General features: G+C 36.7%; 2 protein-coding genes across 7 annotated transcripts in view; one reads left to right on the top strand and one right to left on the bottom strand.

Moving 5' to 3' along the window:
• The window catches only part of LOC136834444 (omega-amidase NIT2), a 262580-nt gene extending 247130 nt beyond the window's left edge, over positions 1-15450 (top strand). For all 6 annotated transcript variants that reach the window (XM_067097048.1, XM_067097047.1, XM_067097045.1 and 3 more), the window contains one exon: positions 15108-15450. In XM_067097048.1, the coding sequence (XP_066953149.1) occupies positions 15108-15196 (89 nt within the window). In that variant the 3' untranslated portion in view covers positions 15197-15450. The remainder of the gene's footprint in view (positions 1-15107) is intronic.
• A 328-nt stretch (positions 15451-15778) lies between these two features.
• Positions 15779-22627, bottom strand: part of LOC136834443 (pre-mRNA 3'-end-processing factor FIP1-like) — a 267929-nt gene continuing 261080 nt past the window's right edge. The window contains exon 9 of the mRNA XM_067097042.1: positions 15779-16236. Within this exon, the coding sequence (XP_066953143.1) occupies positions 16098-16236 (139 nt within the window). The 3' untranslated portion in view covers positions 15779-16097. The remainder of the gene's footprint in view (positions 16237-22627) is intronic.

Genomic DNA, 22627 nt, shown 5'->3' with positions numbered 1-22627 from the left:
AGGACCTTGCATTGTTACAATGGAACCATTCTCCTTTGAGCCAGATGTTTCTATGCCTGTGTCCCTATCAAAAAAAAGGAACAAAAAATAGTTTAAACTTTTCAACCATGGGCCCTTTGAAGCTTAAATCAAACTGGTCAAGGTTTTTGAATTTACAAGCCAACCAAGAAATATCTGTAGTAAAATTGGAAAATTACTTGTTGAACTGATGCCCATCACAAGAGATGAGCATAAGACAAATTAAAAAAAAGGGAATGGTTGGTTGAAACAACAACCAGAATACAATCGGAAAATTATCAAAATATTAAAAACAGAGAGAACATAAATATAAGCACTACAAGGCATGATACCTTGAACAGTGTAGTACAAGGCACAGAGATATTACCAAATCTATAAGAATAAATACAAAACAAATCAATGTTTCTAGATTCATTACAGAAAAGCTACAGCAGTGTTGAAGACTGGGAACTATATGAGGTCCCAAGCAGGAAACACAAAAATAAATCTATCAAAATAGCAAAAATAAAGTTCAGTGGCCAAACCTTGCCCTTGAAAATTAAAATACTGGGATTAAACAGGGAACTAAGATCTTATGTTCCCAAACCCATGCAATGCAAGAACTGTTGCAAATATGGCCATACAGCCATTAAATGCAGAAATTTTCCCAGATGTGCCTATTGCAGTTCGCAAGAATATAAAACACTGGAACTTTGGTCAACCAAAATGCATAAATTGTGGCCTAGAACATCATGCCTGATCTAAAATGTACATTCTATATTTACAATACTGAACTTAAATTAATACAAGAACGAACTGGAATGTCGATCAGGAAGCAAAGTTAGAGAACTAAAAGGAGAGTATTATGACCCAGCTAAGAAATTCTAGATATGCAATACTAAGATCAAATAATACCCAACTGAAGTGGAATGTGACAATAAAAATAAAGAAATATAAAAAAAATACATGATCAAAAGAACTCTTCTATGGAGATTTCATACAACAGTGACACTATCACAGTTGTCAATAGATTTACCTCCTTACCAGAAATAGATATGAATATTGACATAGAGAAAGATGAAGAAGAATTAAAATCACAAGAATGTGACAAAATGGATAACACAACTGGGAAGAGGCAACTAGATAAGACCCCACCTAATTCCACCAAACAAAGCTGCAAAAAGATAAATAACCCACCAATCTCACCAAAAGCTAAAGTTCAGAAACAGAACACTAAATCAAACATTCCACTGTCTCCCATAGTAACAGTAATACCTCTAGGAGCAGAATCACAAAATTCAGATGAAATGGAAAACCAAAACATAGATAACTATGATGAAAGCTAAGAAATTCACACATCACCAATTATAGGCACCACAAGAAAAACCAATAAGGAACAACAAACTAATGAACATGAAGACATGTGGTTGTAGTAAATCCTTTGCAGCAGTGTGCTACAAAATAAAACTTAACAAAGAAAGCCTAACCAACACCATAAGAAATTTCATGAGGTATAGAAATGAGGAAAACAAACGCCACATCTCATGAAGAAGGTTGTATGTATTGAACATTTAGAATATTACAAAGAAAAACATATTAGTGTTGTAGATAATATTCTCAAAAAAATCAAAATTGAAAAATTAAATCAAGATAGTAAAAATGTAAAGGTCAACGAAAGTCAAATTAAAACAACAAAAAAATGAATCAAGACCTACAAAAATACAAATTAACTTATAACAAGTAAAAAATCAGCTTAAATAGTTTAGAGTAATTTGACCACTCTTATATTGCTGTACACCATTCAATCATTATATAATTCAGTGGAACATAAATGGATTATTAACGAGAATGCACTTAGGAGAAGTCCAACGACTTATAAGTGAATATGAACCCATGATAATATGATATACTTCACAGAAAGTTGTTCCACATATAGGTAAATATCTAATAGCCAACATCAAAGGAAAATGAAAATAATTTAAGAGCAGCAACATATGTCCAAAATAAAATGATATACGACAAAGTAGCGGATTACACTGAATTAACAAATTTCAGCATTAACAGTGAAAATAGGAAATAATTTATTTGATATTATTAACTTATGCAACCAGCCTAATAAAAAGTATGATTTAAACATATTACAGAAAGTAATAAAAGCTTTTAAGAATTCCATATTAATTGTAGGAGATTTCAGTGCACATAATCCAATATGGGACTATAACAATATAACACCAGATAAAGATGGAGAAAAATAGAAAACTTGATGAACACTAATAATCTCTGTTGTCTGAATGACAACTAAATAATATGTATTGCTCAAAACCCATGGAACATTTTCTCAATAGATGTCGCCTCTTTGTTCAACAAATATAGTTGACAAACTAGATTGAATACTTGTGATGATTCCACTCAAGTAATCATTTTCCATAATAATATCCTTATTAAATAACAAACCTAAAACCAATAATAATCTACATTATAACATGCAAAGTAGAGTGGGACATTTTTAACTTGCATACCAGAAATATACTGCCATATGATTATTTGAGAAATCACAATAAGACAATCGTGACTTGTACTTAATAAAAAGGCAGCAGACAAAGTTAGCCCTCATTCAAAACCCCATAATAAAAAAACATAAAGTTCCCTGGTGGTCAGACATGATCTGTCTGAATTAGTATGAGAAAAACACTCTCTAGCAGGAAGAAGGATACTCTAACAGAAGATTCAATAAATAAATAAATCAAACCACTTTTGGAAGAAAATATATTAAAAATTACAATGGTACTATTAGAAATAGATGCATTAAAACCTTTATATAATAAAATATCAGCTAAATTTAGAAAGGAAGTCATAAAAGATAAAATAATGTCCTGGAGGTCCTATGTATTTAAAGTAACAAGCAAAACATCCATTCAAAAAGTATGGGAAAAATTCTGAAAAATATAGTAAATGGAACAAACATTAGACCGCCCAGACAAGCTATATTAGATAATGGCAAAAAAATTTTAGATCCCTTCGAAATTAGTAACAACTTGGGGAAAGTTTTGCCAAAATAAGTAGTGACCAAAATTTGGACAAAAATTAAAAAAAAAAATAAAGAAAAAAGCAGAATCTATAATACTTAATTTCGAAACAAAGGAAGATATATATTATAATAAGAAATTCAGTATGGAAGAGCTGGAATATGCTCTCTTGAACAGCAATAAATTTGCTTCTGGAGGTGATGATATTTGCTTTGAAATGATATGCCACCTAGCACCTTTGGCAAAATCATCATAGTTATTAAAACTTTGCAATCATTTATAATCAGAAGCTTGTTTCGTGGATGAATGGCGAAATGCCATAATAATTCCTATACTGAAAACTGAAGAGATCCTAATAATGTGAAATAATTATAGACCAATATGTTTAATGTTGTCATAAGTTGTTGGAGAAAATGGTAAATGTGTGACTTCCATGGCACATACAAGAAAATAAAACTTAACTTCTTCCCAGTTTGGCTCACAAACGTAATCGATCTTCATTAGATTCTCTATCTAATTTGGAAGAACACATACCTAGAGGATTTGAAAGAAAGCAAATTACAGTAGCTGTCTTTTTTGACATCCAAAAGGCATATGACACTACATGCAATATTAAAATCATTACATAATAACATATGCAGCCATCTTCCTAAGTTTATTAAAAACTTTATGACTGATTGCACTTTCCAGGTGAGAATAGATAATATTTATTCCAAGACATTTCCACTTGAAAATGGAGTTCCACAAGGGAGTGTCCTTTAGTGGTACTCTGTTTACATTAGCAACACGATATCAGTAAAATGCTACTGGTCGGAATTAAAAGTAACCTATATGGATGATTTTTTGCTATATAATATACAGCCACGCATAAAGCATGCAGAACTTAATGGATCAATAAAACCATAATAAAAATAGATGAATAGACTATCTGTATTTAGATTTATAGAAAACTCAAGGTCATGTTTTATAAAAATAAAAATTGGAAAAAAGGTGAATAAATAGAATTGAAAATCAGGAACCATAATATACCAATTAACCAAACTGCAAAATTTTTAGGATTAGTGTTTGATGCACACCTGAATTGGAAAGCCCATGTAACTTATATAAAATCAAATGCAAATGGGCGTTAAGTCTAATTAAAAAACTATCACACACAAATTGGGGAGCTAATACACATACTCTTTACCATACTGTATAAAGCAAGTGTTATTAGTCATTGACTATGGAAGTGAAATATATGGTTCAGCGTCAGAAGTAGCACTGAAAATATTAGATCCAAAAGGACTAAGAATATGCACAGGAGCATTTACAGTAGATCCTCACCAGTCTCCTCAGTACAATTTGAATGTGGCAAACTGCCACTGTTTCTCCATAGAGAATTCATAACAATGAAAAGTGCATTAGGAATCAAGACAAGTGATTCACCAACCAAAAATCTATTTGATCTAAGGGATATATTTATAAACAACCATCCACCTCCTTTCCCAATTAGAGCTAATAGATTGTTTGAGTCACTGAACATAGATATACAAGTACCTTCAACAGTGAAGTTACCACCCCATTGGATCATGAATAAAGTAAGGACTTGCACACAGTTGAAATATTTATCAAAAAGTTCTTCATATACTGCAGAACACCATAGATTGTATAAGACAAAAACGTTCACATTATGTGAGTCATACAGATGGGTCTAAATCACAACATGGAGTAGGATATGCAGCTATATCCCAGAACAAGTCATATCAGTTATCTTTGCCTAAGAATGTCTCAGTCTTCACAGCAGGGTTGTGTGCAATCGCAGTAGCCATCAAAATTATAAAGCAAATATCATTCAATGATTTTGTGATTTTTAGCTGCACTACAGCTTATAGAAGCTGTTCAAGGTTATTTCTCAAAAAATAATATTGCAGAGGAAAATAACAGAACTCCATATGAATTGTAATAATAATGGAAAATATTGAAATATGTTTGACTTCATGCCCATAGGGGTTAAAGGAAATGAAGAAGCTAATAAAGCAGCTAAAGAAGCAGTCCACATGGCAAAAGTAAATGTAAAACTCCCAATTAGTGATTACCTAAGAGATATAAAAACAAACATTGGAAGTATAAAAACATACAATGGCAAAATACATGGAATGAGGAACCTATAAATATTAAATTGAAACATAAAATCCAGTGTTGGAAAATGGAGGTCATCATGTCAGAGAGAGAGAGAGATGCACACAAGTAATCCTGACGCGTCTGTGAATAGGCCACGCTCGTTTGACACATGGCCACCTGATGAACAGTCCACGTGGCCCCCCTCCCGAATGCCCAGAATGCAAAGTGTTGATAACAGTCAAACGTGTTGTGTGACTGTCCAAAACAAATTGACAGCTTGGTATCAACCTTTGGAAAGAAATAGATGGAGGAAATTTGTCGGAATCTTACATTTTCAGTCATCCCAATTTAACATTCAAGAAACAGTGTAACACATAAAATATAAAACCAAGCAAATACGAAAATACAGGTCTGGCCGTTTAATGAATTAAAAAAAGAATGTATAATCTATTTTGAATTTTAATTTAAAATTTTTTTTGAAATTTTATTTTATTCTTTTTAATCTTGAATTTTTTGGTATACAGTATACGGAAACGAGCAAATGTATTTATCGTATGCATGTGTCTCAGTGTAAAAGCATGGTAATTATACAGTTTTTCTTTTAAACTTCATTTTCATTTACTCATCATCATGCAGATGACCTATTTGTTCCCAGTTCTAGGCCTATGGCCTAGACCTGGTATTTCATCCTAATCCTTTGGGCCAGCCCTATGAGAGCTGGTAGTCAGCTCAGTGGTCTGGTTAAACTATCTTGTTAATAATAATAACATGGGCGATCGCTAACCCACGGGTGGCAATGGCTGCAGGGGTCAAGGAGAGTGCCTTCGATCATGTGAACGAGGCGAGGCACTGTCCTGAGAGATTGCAGAGGTTCATGCAAACATATGCAAAGGCTCTTGTCAGGCAGCGCGGTCGATTACGTGAACTTGAACGAGAGCTGGCCAGCAGAGAGCAGTTGCGCACTCTCGGGCGTGAACTTGGGCTGTCCTCTTGATGTGCTTCAGTCTTCTTCGAGGTCATGGTCTCCTATTGAGAAGAAGACTGCTTTAGGGACGTCCTCAATGCTTCTCCGAGTGCTCGGACCCTCAAATCAGGAGCACCTGATTGGGACCTTGACCAAGCAGTACCGATAGGGGGAGAGAAGAACCTGCGTGCTTCGACACCTTCTCTTGTTCTGTGCCTGAACCAGACTAGGGTGTGGAGTCTCCAGTGCTGATTTAGGGTGCTCGAGGTTTCAGCGAAACCTGAGTACCCGAAGAGGCTCGATCCTGCTTGGAGGTTCGAGCACTCGAAGCCCCCGAATTACATCCAGGACAATCATCGGGTGTGCCTTCTTATCTGTATGTCTGAAGAGACATGGGAAGAGGTAGGCACAGCACCAGCCTTCGAAGAAGATTTCCCAGAACTGGTTTCAAGTGCGTGGGTCTCAAAGACGTGTGAGCTCGAAGCCCCCGAGACACAAGACCTCGGCGAGGTCGATGACGTGGCCCCCAAGTCCGGAGACTGGGGAGAGCCAACAAGAGATCCCTCTGCCTCCCTTGTGGAGAGAGAAAGTCGCTTAAAAGCACCGAGGTGGGACTTTGTTGGGGAGGAAGCAACCTTCTTCTTCTTCTTCCACTACCAAGCATCAGAAGAAGAAAGAGGCGGTGGAAGCTGACAAAGATGAAGACAAAGATGGCACCTTATGACTCCTCTGGAAAAACTCCAGAGTTACCCCGTGTTCTCTGCCGCTCGAGTATACGACTGGTTTGGTTTGCAGATCAAATCCAGGGTATGCTCTATTCTCCTGAGATTGGGAAAGAATGGAAGCGTGAACTTTTCCAAACTCCGAGGGGTAAGAGAACAGGTGAGAGGGTCTAGCACCCTTACTCTACCTGCAGAAAATCAAGGAGCCTACAGGCGAGTAAGTCTGTGGGCGATTGTCAGTTCAGTTGAAGACAGCCATAGAGGTCTGAGGGAGCGAATGTATTTATGCAAATGTTAATGTAGCTATCCCCAGGTAAGTGGGTCTGTTATTGCAAACATGAACGAGGGCTGTCACGGGATGAGTGATCGCTTACACACAGGTGTGGACTCGGTTAACCTGACAACGTGATATATAGTCGTCTTTGAAGTCGCTCATGGTCTCTCCCCCAAGATCATTAAGCTGAGAGATCAGCCACACAATCTTTGAGTAAGTCCTCTGTCGACAGGGGTGACTGTGTCTTGAGGTAAAGTACCCTCTTAACTTTTGGTCGCTGTACCCTCAGCCTATCTCTTGGCAAGAAAGAGGCCTTGACAGAATCTCAGACCCTCTCTTATTGAGAGGGACTGAGCACCTTTCCTCTACCTGCTAAAAGCCGAAGCCCCGACAGGTGAAAAGGGCCATGATTGATTGTCAGAACAATGACTGCACGGGTATAGAGGAATGAACCTGCTCACATGAACATGGGGGGGATGTCTCAGAGGTGAATGGGTTCACGCAAACGTGCGCGGGAGCTATCAGGCGTGAACTCGGGCTGTCGTCTTTGAGGCCTTGGCCTCTTTACGGGAAGTAGATTGTATGGGGAGCCTGTTGGTAGCCTCTCCAGATGCAAGTAGGTTGCACCGGCACGGGACCCTGGCCTTTTACTCGGGAGAGTACTGGCAGGGGGTGAGGCAGCACTTGCATACTGTGCACTGACTCTCTCGCTATCAGTGTCATGGAGATTTGTCAGCTGTAGAAGAGCCTACACCAGCCCATGGAACTCCCCAGTACTGGCAAAGGTAACTTGGGGTTTCTAAGAAACCCAAGTGCCTGGGGTGATGCAGGTCTCCTTGGAAGACCACACACCTGAAGCTCCTGGATCATGAATCTGTCGAGCATCAGTTGCTCCTAATACCAGTCCGCAGATGATCCATGGCACTGGTAAAGGGCAGTACCCAAGGTGATGCAAGTCCCCTCGCGACTTGTGCACCTGAAGCTCCCGAGTCAAGATTAGGTCGATCATCAGTTGCTTTCTCTACCCAAGTGTCTGAAGAACTCAAATAGAAGAAGAATTATAGCAGTCCGAGGAGGTATCTCCACAATACTGGTAAAGGTAACCGGGGTTTCAAGGAAGCCGGAGTACCCACGGTGACGCAAGTCCTATTTGAGACTCGTGTACCTGGAGCTCCCGATTCACGACTAGATCAACCATCAGTTGTCCTCTCTACTTGAGTGTCCAGGGAAACTCGAGCAGAGGAAGGATATACCAGTCTGTGGAGGTATCGTGAAGATACCTCCACAGACGTATATCCTTCCTCTTCATGATACTGGTAAAGGTAACTCAGGGTTTTGAGGAAACCCGTGTACCCACGGTGACTCAAGTCCTGTTCGAGACTCATGCACCTGGAGCTCCCGATTCACAGCCAGATCGATTATCAGTTGCTCTCTCTACTTGAGTGTCCAAGGAAACGCGAGCAAAAGAAGGATTATACCAGTCCGTGGAAGTGACTCCATGATACTGGTAAAGGTAACTCGAGGTTTCAATGAAACCCAATTACTTATGGTGACACGATTCTCCTTGGAGGTTTGCGCATTCAAGCTTCTGAGTTACATACAGGACAATCTTCAGTTGCCCCCTCTACCCGAGTGTCTGAAGAAACATGCACGGAGGTGCCTACTAGTCTGGGAAAAAGATTTCCTTGAACTAGTACAGGTGACCCGGGTTACCTCTTCGTCTCATATCTGAGAAAACCCGCGCACCTGGCACTCCCGTGTTGCAGGGTCTCACAAGACCCGCAGCATGGTTCCTGTGTCCAAAGACATGAGAGAGCACTAAGTAATTGAAGGCGAAGTGGGATGATAATTCGATTCTCATCTTCGACTCCTATTACAAGTTTATCGCTGTCCCGAGACCCTTGCACCATTCCTGTGCTGGAATGGGAAAGTGGTAATGATCTCTCTCTCTCTCTCCAGCTTGCATGCCCATAGACGAATTTGAATGAGCAATTGGCCAATCGGCAATGTAGAGCGCAATACCACAGGTATTTCTAGCGAGAGAACCTGTATTTTCCAAGTACCTCGAGCTCTGCAGTATTTGAAAAATCTAAAACATTGCCAATGTCAAGTAATAATTTTCAGATTACGAACCTTCCTCCGCACTGCAAAGGAATAAAACTCTCCAAAAAGACGAAGTAGTGTCGTAGAGTTGTAAGCCGAGGTGAGAAACCAGTTTAAGTTCATTGCCTTGGCAACATAAAAACCAGTTCTAGTGTTTAGTTTTGACAGTATGAACAAGTGTATCAGAATACAGTATCTCACCGAGATAACATACCGTGGTATATCGTATGCAAAATGGAAATATCAATTTGAGGGTTTTTGCCTCGGGATCAAGCACCGAACTGTTTTTTCAAATCAGGCACCAAAAGGAATGCTGGGAGTTTGAATGAGGGAGAAAGCGCACCACCCACACATGAATACATGTTTATGCTTACAGTACACTGTACTTTCACTTTACAGTACTGTACTATATGTTGTCCTGCAGTTTATATTAACCTGTTAAGTGTCCTTTCTGAGAGAAGTCACCGCTCTCGTATCATCACATTTTCTAGCTTGCAGAGCGGTCATTTGGTTTATGCTAATTTTTATGCTTTTTTATGTGTTCTTTTTTACATTGATATTGATTTTTGTATAAAGATATTAGGATAATAAATAATATAGAATAAGAAAAGATGAAAGAATTTATTGTGCATTTTTATATCCTAAAGATTATAAACAAAACATTAAAGGGAAACTGCCCCCCCCCCATGTGGGACCACCTTGACGTGGTGAGGGGGCTCTTGAACCCAGGAATTTGTTCCCGGGTTTGAGTCCAAGAGTTTCATATAAGATTATATATTTGTTGGGATTAATTATTGTGGGAATTTCTACTTTTGCTAAAATTAATTGGACCTGTTAAATAGGAAAAGATATAGCTGGGACTGGGTTTATATCCAAAGCTAAATAGTGGGAACTGTGGTAGGACCATCAACTACCTGAAAATGCTCAGACCTAAGAGAGTTATCAGATTGATAGCTCAAAGGCAGGACTGTTCTTTAAGGCTGGACCATGGATTCCAGGGGGTTCTGGTTCTGGAGATAGGACTCTTGGCATTCTATCCGGTTTGCCCATAACATGATTGGGATGGGGATGATTGTATTCGTGTAATACTCAGTCCTAGCAAGGGGGTTTGGCTTACACTTGGGCCACTCTAATCGTGTTGTGCCATCCCCTGTGGGGTAGGGTAGGGGGCGGACATTTAGGAGTCGGTTCTCACTTGTGCCATTGGTTGAAGAATAAACTCCATGGAAGGCTGATGATATCTTTTTAAGGTTTTCATTTTTTTTTTTTTTTTTTTTTTTTTTTTTTTCTCCAATCTTTATGAGGATTTAAGGATTTAAGTACCCCTGGTCCCTTTGATGGTACAGTCTCGGCACAGTTGATGACTGCTGGAACCTCCTCTGACAACCTTTGGAAAAATTCAAGAGACATACTAGGGTAAATTACACTGGAACCCTATGCTCCAGTGAAGAAACAACCCAAAAGTAAATATTGTCTTGACCCAACCTTGACTCAGTTTGACTCCCTCTTTGGGAGTGGAAGTTGGTCAAGATCCCTAATGATGGAAGCTGACCAAAGTATTTCAACCTTAAAATTAGAACATTATCTATTAAATGGGCATCCACCGGCAGAAATTTTGTTCAGACAAATAAAGAAGATTTGGCTTATAGAAGCCACAACAGAAAGTCAGTCGGAAGACTATTTGTCTTTGAAAAGTATAGATAACATTAATGTAAAAGTGGTAAAACACGATACTGTGAACAGCATTCAGGGTACCATTGCACTTCCTGAAAAAACAACGAACCAATCAAAAAGAAAATGCCTTTAGACTTTATCAAAAAGAGATACCCCAAGGTCCAGGATAATGTGGTATATGTTGTACCAAGTAAAAAAAGCAGTAAACATATATTAAAAATAGCAAAAATAAAATTTTAGGGTGAAGATCTACCTTATAAAATAAAAATTTTAGACCAAAGCAGAGAGTTGGGACATATGGACCAAAGCAGAGAGTTAAGACCATATGTCCCAAAGCCACTGCTGTGTGAAAATTGCAGTAAATATGGGCACACAAAGAAAAATTGTAGAAATGAACCAGTTTGCGCTTATTGTGGATCTACTGAACATGACACACAATGGAAGTGCAGTGAACCAAAGTGTATAAACTGTGGGCAGAATCATCATTCAAGATTCAATATACAGTACGGAATTAAAAATGTTATAAGAAAGAACAGGGATGTCTATAAAAGAGGCTAAATTAGAATTGAAAGTGAGGGGAATTCAAGATCTTGCTAAGAAACGTACATATTCTTCAATAACAAAAACCAATAATGAAACAAAAACACATACAGATAGAAGTAATAAAACACAGCTAATTAAATCCCAAAACTGAATGCTTTACAGAAAAAAAACTGATATGGTAAAGAATCAAGAAATGGGCACAAAGGATGTGAATAACATTTTATCAAATTCATTTGAAATGTTAATGCAAATAGGAGCACAGGATGATACTACTACAGAATTAGCAGAGGAAAGTTGTGAAGGACTGGAAATTAAAGGTAAAAAAGAGACCTTTGGAGAGAACACCACCTAAACAAAAAAACCAATATTATTCGAGTAACATTGGTTAAACCAAAGACAAAGGATATGAAGAAAGAACAAAAACAAGCTAAAAATATACCTTAATTCTCCTAAAATACTAGTAAAACCTATGGATACAGATATCCAAAACACTGAAGTTGAAGATGATAATGATTGTGTCATGGGAGAAGAGATTACTCCATCACCAATAATTAGTACAACAGCAAATGAAAAAGGAATGTACATGCAAACACATGTGGATGTAATGAATGTTTGGTAGAATTGTGCAATAATAGCAAAAACATAACAAAAGATGGTTGAACAAACATTATAAGAAATGTTATGAAATATAGAAAAAAAGAAACCACAGATTTGAGTACCCATGAAAAAGGTTAAATGTGCATTGAGCCCTTAGTGTATTGTAAAGAAAAACAAGTGAATATCGTGAGTAAATTATTAGAAAAAATCCAAGTTGATAATACAAAAAAGAAAGCAAAACTTGACCACTATAACAAAATATTTTCAATAGTTATATTTTACAATGGAATGTAAATGGTGTACAGACCAGATTACTCTTAGGAGAAATACAACGATTACTAAAAGAATATGAACCACTGATATTATGTTTACAACATGTCAGAAATACAACGATTACTAAAAGAATATGAACCAATGATATTATATTTACAACATGTCAGCAAAACAATATCAACAATAGGTAAACACACCTTAGCATCAACATCACGAGAGGAAGAAGGAAATTTAGGCACAGCCATGTATGTACATAATGCAGTAGTTTATGACAAAGTACCTGTAAACATCACTGACTTGCAAATATCAAGTATTGAAATCCGAATAAAAAATTATAATTATGTAATTTATAATTTATACAACCAACCTAATAAAAATTATGACACTGACAAACGTAAAGAATTACTTAACAATGCCAAGGCACCTACATTAATAGTAGGTGATTTTAATGCACACAGCCCAATATGGGACTGTAATTGTACAAACTCAAATAGAACAGGGAGTAAAATAGAAGAGTTCATGGATTCAAACAACATGTGCTATATAAATGATGATGAAATTAGCACATATTTTTCAAAAACACATAGAACATTTTCCTCAGTAGACTTAACTCTATGTACAACAGGTATAGTGGCCAGATTAGATTGGAATACAGTTGAAGACTTGCAAACCAGTGATCAGTTCCCAATATTAATTTCCTTACTACAAAATAATCCTGCAAAACATGTCCCTCGCAATAACATTTATAAAGCAGATTGGGAGTGATATGAAATGCACACTAGAAATATTCCACCATTTGAATATTTAAAAGACCATAATGAAACTAACAAATTTCTCGTTGATTTCTTTAAAATTGCTGCTGATAAAGCAATACCAAAACCAAAATCTCATCTAACAAAACACAAAGTCCCATGGTGGTCTGAAAAACTAACAGAGTTAATAAAAATAAAACACCAAATTGGAAGACAGATAATTTGAATAGAAAGTTCAGTAAAATAAATAAAATATTACTGATATTAGAAGGAAATTTACAAAAACTGACTATATTATTATTAGAAACTGATGCATTAAAACCCCTATATAACAAAATATCTGCAAAATTTAAAAAAGAAGTAATACAAGGAAGAATCATTTCATGGAGGAAATATGTATCAGATCTCTCTAATAATACAGTACTCCAATACAAAAAGTATGGGAAAAATTCAGGAAAATAAATGGCACCCATGTTAAACCACCTAGACATGCCATAATAAAAGATGGGAAAAGAATACTTGCTCTAGAGGAAATATGTAATGTAATAGGAGAAAATTTAGCTAAAGTAAGTAGTAACAAAAATTTAGATGAGCATTTCTGTACAAAGAAAAATAGTATAGAATTAATAACAATAAATTTTGAAATAGAAGATCTGTATTATAATAGAAAATTTAATGGTTTGTAATTTGCTCTGTTGAACAGCAATAAATCTGCCCCTGGAGGTGACAATATTTGTTTTGAAATGATCTACCATTTAGCACCTTTGGCAGAGTCATGCTTATTAGAGTTTTATAACAACTTATGGCTTCAAAATTTATTTCCTGATGAATGGCATAAAGCTATAATTATTCCTATTCGCAAACTTGGAAAAGATCCCAGTAATGTAAACAACTACAGCCCAGTTTCTTTAACAAGTTGTTTATGCAAATTACTCGAGAAAATGGTAAATGCTGGACTAACATGGCACATTCGAGAAAATAAAATTTTGTCTCCCACTCAGTTTGGGTCATAATTAGCTGATGCTTTCTTTTGGGAGAAGAAAGAAATTCAGGCATGCGCAGCTGGGTCACACTTGTAAACAAAACAACAGCGTGATCCGTGAACCCCCAGTATCCCTCAAGGTGCGTGATTTAAAATTGTTCGCAAACTAGGCCTATAAGTATTTTTCTGCGAATATTTAAAAAAACTTTTTGTAGTCGACATATTTTACGTCCACTCGGCACCCGACAGACAATTTTTGTCAACGTAAAATACGTCCAGTTGGCGTTAAAGGGTTAAATGGAGATCAACCTCAAAAAAGAGATAAACTGAATACAGTTTGTCCTTTCATGGACAGCACTTAACTCAGCGGTTTCCTCTTCAAAAGTTCTAAAGTATATAATTATAGCACAAACACCAATCACACAAAAATGTATCGACAAAAATAAGAAAGCAAATGGCAGTCAGGCAGAGAAGCGCAAAGATGTCCTCACATGATGGCAGCCGAAAGCCAAGTGGAATGCAGACTGATGAGTGGGCAGTGCTTCACCCCTGCCGTCAATAGTTAATGACCTGACTGAAAGTTAAACGGCCGTTCCAGCTCGTGTCCACAAGCAAAATCTTATGTAAGGACCGAAGGTTTGTATTTGTGAAGGAACAAACAACCCTCTCTCTTGGTGAATGTCCCTCTAAATAGCCTTACTGCCCCCTCCTTGCCCATGGTGCTCAGCCATCGGAAACTTCTCCAGGCTTCCCACACCCCTCAAGCCCTTTCTCGGTCTCTTCATGAGTGTATGCAGTGTTACCAACATTTCCTAAGGCCATATTGCATTGCTAACCATTGGAGAGAATTTTTTTCAAATATTTTAAAAACTGAATATTATAAATCTTTGGTCCCGTGGTATCTGATAATATGGAGCATCAGATAATTAAGATCCGGATAATTAAGGGTTTACTAGTACAGTATATAAAATTTGTTTTTTGATGATTATATACTATGGATAATGGAAGTTTTCTAGAGAATCATTCCTATGAATTTTCTCCTTTTATTTTCCTTCACTGTTTTATTTTAACTGGTGATTTTTTTTTTTTTTTTTTTTCAGATCTTGACTATGTGGAGAAAGTGAGGCAAATGGTACCACTACGCAATCAGAAAAGAACAGACATGTATGAAGTTGTTCAAAAGTCATAGGTAGCAAATTGCCTTGTAGATTCAGAGTTGCAGCTAATAAATAGCCTTCCTAGATATTTAATGTTGCATAATATAATATTTACCATAAAATCTGCTGATTGTTTTACATTATTTACTGCATTTTAATTTGCTGTCTTTTTCTTTTCTTTGTTGAGTTTTAGTTGCATTTCCATATGACTAACTTTTTGATTGTTATAAATGTGCATACATTTGTGATATAATAAATAGCTTTATAAATAAAATTGTATATTTAGTGTGTGTGTGTGTGATTAGTAGTCAAAGTGAAGTTGTTTCTTTTCACAATGCTATCTGTTATTTACTTCTGAAGATAAACAGTGGGTAAACCTTTTGTCTTGACCCATGTTATCACTGACTTTGTGGTCTGGTTGACCAGACAAAACTTCAAAATCCTTCTATTTCCAGTTCAGTCAGTGACTTCAATTGCATTTTGTGAAAAAAAAAGCATGGAAACATCAAAAAATTACAATGGGAGTAAAACTAGGATGTTCCAGTCTTTCCTCAGTCATTTTTTTTTATTTATATAGGACAACAAATGCTTGGAATAGAAATGAAAACAAAAGAAATGCTTGAGCTTTTGTCTTATTAACAGATAAATAGATTTCCTGAACAGCATAAACCTACATTTCTGATGAAAAAAAAATCATTCAAAAAGCATAAAATTTAAGACTAAACTACACTGCCAATTTACATCAAAGAATAATATAAAAGAAACAACACTGTAGTCCATGTAAACTTAAAAACCAAGAGATTTGGAATGGGAATTTCCAAGCACTGCTGAAGGAATAGAACTGGAAACCATCTTCTATTGTACTGTGAAAACATTCGACTGCATCCGTGTCCAATGTAATGCAGCTTTTTTTACATAAAGCTCTAATTCATGTTAATCTGCATCCCTCTCTCTCTTGGACTTTTTACGTTTATGTCTGTGTGAGGGTGACCGGGATCTTGACCTGTGCCTACTGCTTGAATGTTTATGGCGAGTAGGTGAACGGCTTCGAGATCTGTGACTTCTTCGTGATCTGAAAGAAAAGAAAACATATTTTTTTTATTTTTTTCAAAATTACTGAATTACAGTTATTCTTTCTGATAAAGTACTGTACTTATATAAAATTAAATACATCAAGTGATTCATTCAAGATAAAAGTCTCAGCATCAACTGCAACAAGGGTTTCAGAGAAGCTCTGGATTACAAGATGTGACTGGAGTACATGTTTTTTTAAGTCTAGGAAGTGGAAGAACTCATGGTGAAGGTAAGATACTGGAGTGGGTATTTAAAAAAAAAATACTCATGGTGAAGGTATGATATTGGAGTGGGTATTAAACAAACAAACAAAAAATACAAGAGCTGAAAGACTGACTGATTACTGCTAATGAGAGCATCTACTCTGCTTTTAACCCTTAATGGACGGGCATCATCATACGAGTATCTATAACAGGTTTTGAGTGATGGACGGGCTAACTCATGAGTACTGAATATTATGTGCTGTACGATTTGGATGAATTTAGCGGGAAAGATGTTCAAGACACTTCAACGGTTGATAAATGACTTATGCCAACTGTATAGCTCAGCACAGGACAGAGGGGGGATTGTGCCTTGCGACTTGGTGGGGGGGGATGTATCGGCCCTCTCTATCCCATGACGTCTTTTTACTTATTTGCTCATAAATATACCCAGAGATTGCAGTTGGTTTTAGTTCTTATCTTTTATGATAGTATGTCAGCTATAATTGTAATTTTGCAAAGAAATGTGCAAAGAAATATTAGAAACATACATACCTCACAAAAAGTTACTGAATTTCCCAATCTCAGTAAATCTCGTAAATATTTTACAACAAATATACTCAAGAATTTTACTGATTTTAGTAATCTGTTATGACATTGTGTGAGCTGTAATTATAATTTTACAAAATAAAATGGAATAAATTATTAGAAAAAAACATGTGTAACTTGGTAAAATTAAAAATAGCATAATTTTAAGAGTGTCTTGTACGAGAGACCCCACACAAGTTTGTAAATATTCACTTTCAACTTCTCTTGGAGGGTAGGTAAAAATGTTTAGAATTTTTTTTCTTACACCAAGTGCACTGGATATCTTCCTCTTTCCATTCTTAAACTGCCCAACCTTAAAGTTTGCCCGGTCTAGGGGTGTGTTTAGCCCATCCCTAAAGGGGATCGGCCGCCTAAAAAAAACCCAATAATCTTTAAAAAATTCGATTTGCTGAAAAAAAATTCTATGGCTTCGTATAGGGTTCAAGAATGTGTCCACGAAATATTATGCTAAAATTTGCCGTATTTCTCTAGTTATGGCCTAAAATGTAACAATAACTATATACCCATAAAACACCAGTAGCGCAAATGATTTAGTCTGGTATAGTTTTTGCGATATATATTACAAAAGCTTCCTTTGAAATGAAATGTATAATGTCAATAATATCCTACTCGGCACCTTTTTAGTTATTCCTAGCCATGACAACGCACACGTCATACCATGACGCCGACTGTGGCCCGAGAGTTGCCTATAAACTTCCAAGCTAGAAGGACACGTTTTTCATGCTCGCTAGCCTTGACTGAACTCTGTATTTTCTGCGGTGTTTTTGTTTTTTCGCCGTGCCTAAAAGGTCCAAGAGTTCACTTCATGCTTCTAGAATGCGGAAAAGCCAAGTGGAAAAGTCCAGGCGAGAAGTAGAAGAAAGAGTTCAAGAAATTAGTGCCATAGAGGGGAATGGGCGACGGACGGAGAGAGAGAGAGCTGTCGCCCATCAAACAGCGCAGGCAGCGATCTCTGCTGACCAGAGACCAACCACATCCACCCCTAAACACCTCTTTATTTGTTCGTCACTACCAAAGGGCAAAGATATTTTAGAAAAAGAAAGCAGTAGCTCGGAGGCTGATATTATAGACGATCCTGATAATAAAATGATCATAATAAGTGAAGCAAGACTTGATGAATTACTTGAATCACGAATCCCTAATTGTGAATGAAAAGTAATTCCCAGGATCCATTTGGCAAGGGATGGATTCGAGACACTAATAAAAAAGTGTAGGCAACTATGATACCCTAGAGTAATACCTTGCAGCAAGATCAGACAGGGGGGGACCAGGAACCTAAAATTTATAAGAATGTGTCTTAGGCACATAAATAATCAATTAATATTCTTATTTATAATCATTTTGCATTAATTAATACCCAAAAATAAAAATTAAAACCATAGAATTAATTGTAACACAGTCTTTGAAATCCCTTTTACTTTTTTTATGTAACTAAAACTTTGAAGGCCCGTTTCTCAAAACATAAGTTTTTCACCTTCAAAATGTATCTCCTCCCTTGGTATTGGACCAATCTAAATGAAATTTCATATATAATATGAGGAAACATGGTAGATTAAAACAAAGCCGGGGATTTTTAATATTTTGAGTTTCTGATTTTTGGCAATTTTTTTTCTGTAATTTTTCCGGGAAAATTTCATTAAAAAAAAATAAAAAATTCATATCTCGAAAAATAATTGAAAAATAAAAAATCCCCGGCTTTGTATCGAAGGTCCATATGTGTTTTATAAGTGGTTCAAATCTCACCCCTTAAAACCAAAAAGCAAAGGAGGAGATGCATTTTGAAAATGGCCATTTTTGGCGAAAAATGCTCTGGCGTCACAAAACCTAAGGTCACTGAACAAAAATTTTTTCCCCAGAAGTTCCACACAATATCCTTCAACAAACCCCCTATATATCAACAACCTGTCGTTAAAAAAGTCGGAAACCGGCCGATCCCCTTAAGGGTTAAACAGCAAAAATTTATGGTGCCTGCATGTCAGGATATCACAGTAGTTTTCTTCACTCTGTGATAATTTTCTTCACTCTATCTCATGCACATTTAGCCTGGTAAAAGTCCTTGTGAATATCCTTTCTGTCATGAATTTGTTTACTCCCATATCTATCACTTCTATTGCTCCTCACTCTTTCTCACATATACTCAAACAATATCATGTTTGAGATTTTAGTGTTTTCAACCCTCTGAACTCATTAACTCTTTGTAATATCTCCATTTTTTATATGATCTTCACAATCCTAACAAAAAACTTGGCATTTCACAGTTGCACCTTTCCAAGTCTCCATTTTCTTTCCTAAGGATTATCCAAGATTCATGAGTATATTGTAAAGACCATATGACAAATGCAGTTATTGCAAAGAGATAATGTGTTCAGAGGCTGGAAAACATACTAAAATCTCAAAATTGACATTTTTGGGGGTATCAGAAAGAGGGAGTAGTGACAGAAGTGGTAGATATTGGGTGACAAAGTCATGGCCAAAAGGACTATCACAAGGACTTTCAACAGACTAAATGAGATTCATACCAAGAGTATTGTGAAGATCATACATCAAATGAGGATTTTACAAAGAGATAATGTGTTCAAAGGATCAAAAACAAAATGAGATCTCAAAGTTAGAGAAATGGTATGGTAAAAGGGATTTTGACAAAGGAAAAATCTATTTCTGGGGGAAGACCTGTGTCACCCAGTGAAATATCCATTTAGCACATATTTCTAGGTATAAGTATTGCTAAAAATACCAGAGAAAAAGCTAAACACAATGCCAGGGTTACGACCCCCAGTTCGAGCGCCATTTAATGGTGTCGGTATACACAAAACAGTGAGTGTTGCCACTGCCACAGGCCTCTGCCCTATAGAGATCTCCAATCTCAAAACCCTGAAAAGTGAGGAGCCATCACATACCTCACCTTCTTCTCCCAGCCACCCAACACCTCAGCCGCCATCTTGAAACATCCCAAGTTAGCAACCCCCCCCAATCTTGGTATACCACGCAGGGGGGGGGAAGGAAGAACAGGGATGGGTCACCGGGTGACACAGGTCTTCCCCCAGAAATAGATTTTTCCTTTGTCAAAATCCCTTTTCTGGGTTCGACCTGTGTCACCCGGTGAAATCATAACAGAGAAACAGTCATACAAAAGCTTGGTGGAGCCCTCTAAGAAATACTTTAACCCCTTCGCCACCAGCCTGTTGCACTGCCGATGATGCTTGCATACCGCATGAGACCCCCGTCAACCGCGAGTATATCAGTCATCATTTGCTCCCACTAAACTTTCTGTTATTCATATTTTTCGTTTATATTATGTGAAAACATTGTGTATATATCAATGAATATTTTTTACCACATTGGCTATATACATATATATATATATATATATATATATATATATATATATATATATATATATATATATATATATATATATATATATATATATATATATATATATATATATATATGTATATATATATAATATATATAAAAATGTATGTATATATATATATAATATCAAAAAAAGAGGAATATTTAGTGGAAAAAGTAATTGCAGAAATAGAAACAGCTATAAAGGGGTAGAAATAGTAGTAAAGTATTAGAAATAAAGTAGCAGAAAAAGTAGTAAAGTATTAGTAAATTAGTACTAGTAGTAATAGCAGTATATAATAGTTTTCTTACGGAAACAGTTAGTCTAGGTTCATACGGAAACTGCATATACATCAATGAATGTTTATGGCATTGGTAATAATAATAATAATAGTAATAATAATAGTAATAATAATAATAATAATAATAATAATAAAGATAATAACAATAATAATAATAAAAAAATTCAACAGGAATTTCAGCAAGCAAAGAAATCTTGCTCGAGACATCACTTCTTTACAAAAGATCCTTGGACCCCCAACCATGGCATCTCGTGACCAATACATATACATACGGGGCATTTTATTCACCCCCATTATCATCAGCAAGCTCTGAAAAACATACATCTCATCACGAGTGACAGCCCTCCACAGAAGTCCATTTACCTTCCACTTTCCTGTTGACCGAAAATACTCCTCTGCCCGAGCATTCTTCCATTCACACAGTCTGTCAATAACATAATCACAAAAAAAGAAACAAAATGCATCTCGTGGGCAGGTGAAGTCTGGTGTGCAAACATAGATCCCATTGTCACCCTTCGTGAAATCGGGGGGTGGGTCTCCCAAGCACGTCACAAAATGGATCTGTTATGAACCGCCAACCTTCATCGACAATGGATTCAATGTCTTCTAAATACCGGTGTCGCTGTCATCCTCTAAGCAACTATCACCACTATCACTATAATCATCTGACAGATCTGGCAGGTATTCAGCCCCAGAATCTGAAATACTATAATCCGACATCATGATACTGAAAAAAAAAAAAAAAAAAAAAAAAAAAAAAAAAAAAAAAAAAAATAACTGTAATCAAAAGGAAAAAAGTTTAGCATTCGAATCCAAATGGTTTACTCAGAAGATCGTAACAATGTTTCATACATAACAGCTTGAGGTGCACTGGCATGTGCTGCTGGACGATACCCCTTATAATATCCCATATGAATATGACGTCACGACGACCATCGGACACTCATTGGCTAGAATGAATAGTGGGTGGAGCTTCTGCACCTCTCTTGTACACAATACTATGCCTGAAACCCATCCAAGCTGAAGAAAACAGTTTTGCTTTTCGAGGAGGGATGAAAGACGTATAGGCGTACGTTGCGGTCTTTTATTACTGTACCGTAAAAGACGTACATGTGTACGTCCCGGTGGCGAAGGGGTTAATGGAGTTAAAACGGTCAGGAGTCAGGCTGTGAAGCATGCCTGACCTAAGATAGACGGCATGGCGAGTAAATGAGGCAGGCAGGCGAGAGAGGAATAAAGGACAGGATAAACTAAGGTTACATAAGCTATTCTAAGGCAGAAGGAACAATACTTCCTGCAGCCACTGTGGAAAATTTTAGAGCCTCTAGAGATTTAAGGTAGTGGCATTTGAACACTGTTGGTGATTTCCAACCCGTATATTTTTTAAGGTCATCAAAATTCATATTATGAAAATAATTAGTGGAGGTGGCCACTGCTCGGATATCATGTACCTTAGGTACTGAATCTGGTTTGCTTGCTTTATAAAATATAGTATTTGTTGCCTGATGGCCTTTAAAGAAATGGTTCCTCCATTTTCCCTAACAAAAAGAGGGCCAGACATTATATTAGATGTTCTATTTAAATAAGCCTTTAAAGTGGTAACTGGACATAAGGACAGATCCTGTGGAAGGGGATAACCTTCCAAGGGGACCATCTATTTTGTGGATCTTCATTCTTAGCTAAAAACTTGAGATCCGGAGATAACAGAACTTCTCCTGACGGGAGAAATCAACATGGTTCGGTTCTCTAGAGAGAGCAGACAGTTCAGAAATTCTTGCACCTGAGGCTAGGCTAATTAAGAATAACGTTTTCCTTAACAGACTCGAATATGAACACCGTTCATTATCAGTGTCCGATGCTAATTTAAGTACATCATTTAAGAACCAGGAAACCGTGTGGGGACGGGGTTGCTGGTCTAAGACGA

Source organism: Macrobrachium rosenbergii, chromosome 53 (assembly GCF_040412425.1).
Source record: "Macrobrachium rosenbergii isolate ZJJX-2024 chromosome 53, ASM4041242v1, whole genome shotgun sequence".
NCBI classification, from domain to species: domain Eukaryota; kingdom Metazoa; phylum Arthropoda; class Malacostraca; order Decapoda; family Palaemonidae; genus Macrobrachium; species Macrobrachium rosenbergii.
The sequence above is the reverse complement of the archived record's forward strand: the minus strand, read 5'-3'. Positions and strand labels throughout refer to the sequence as shown.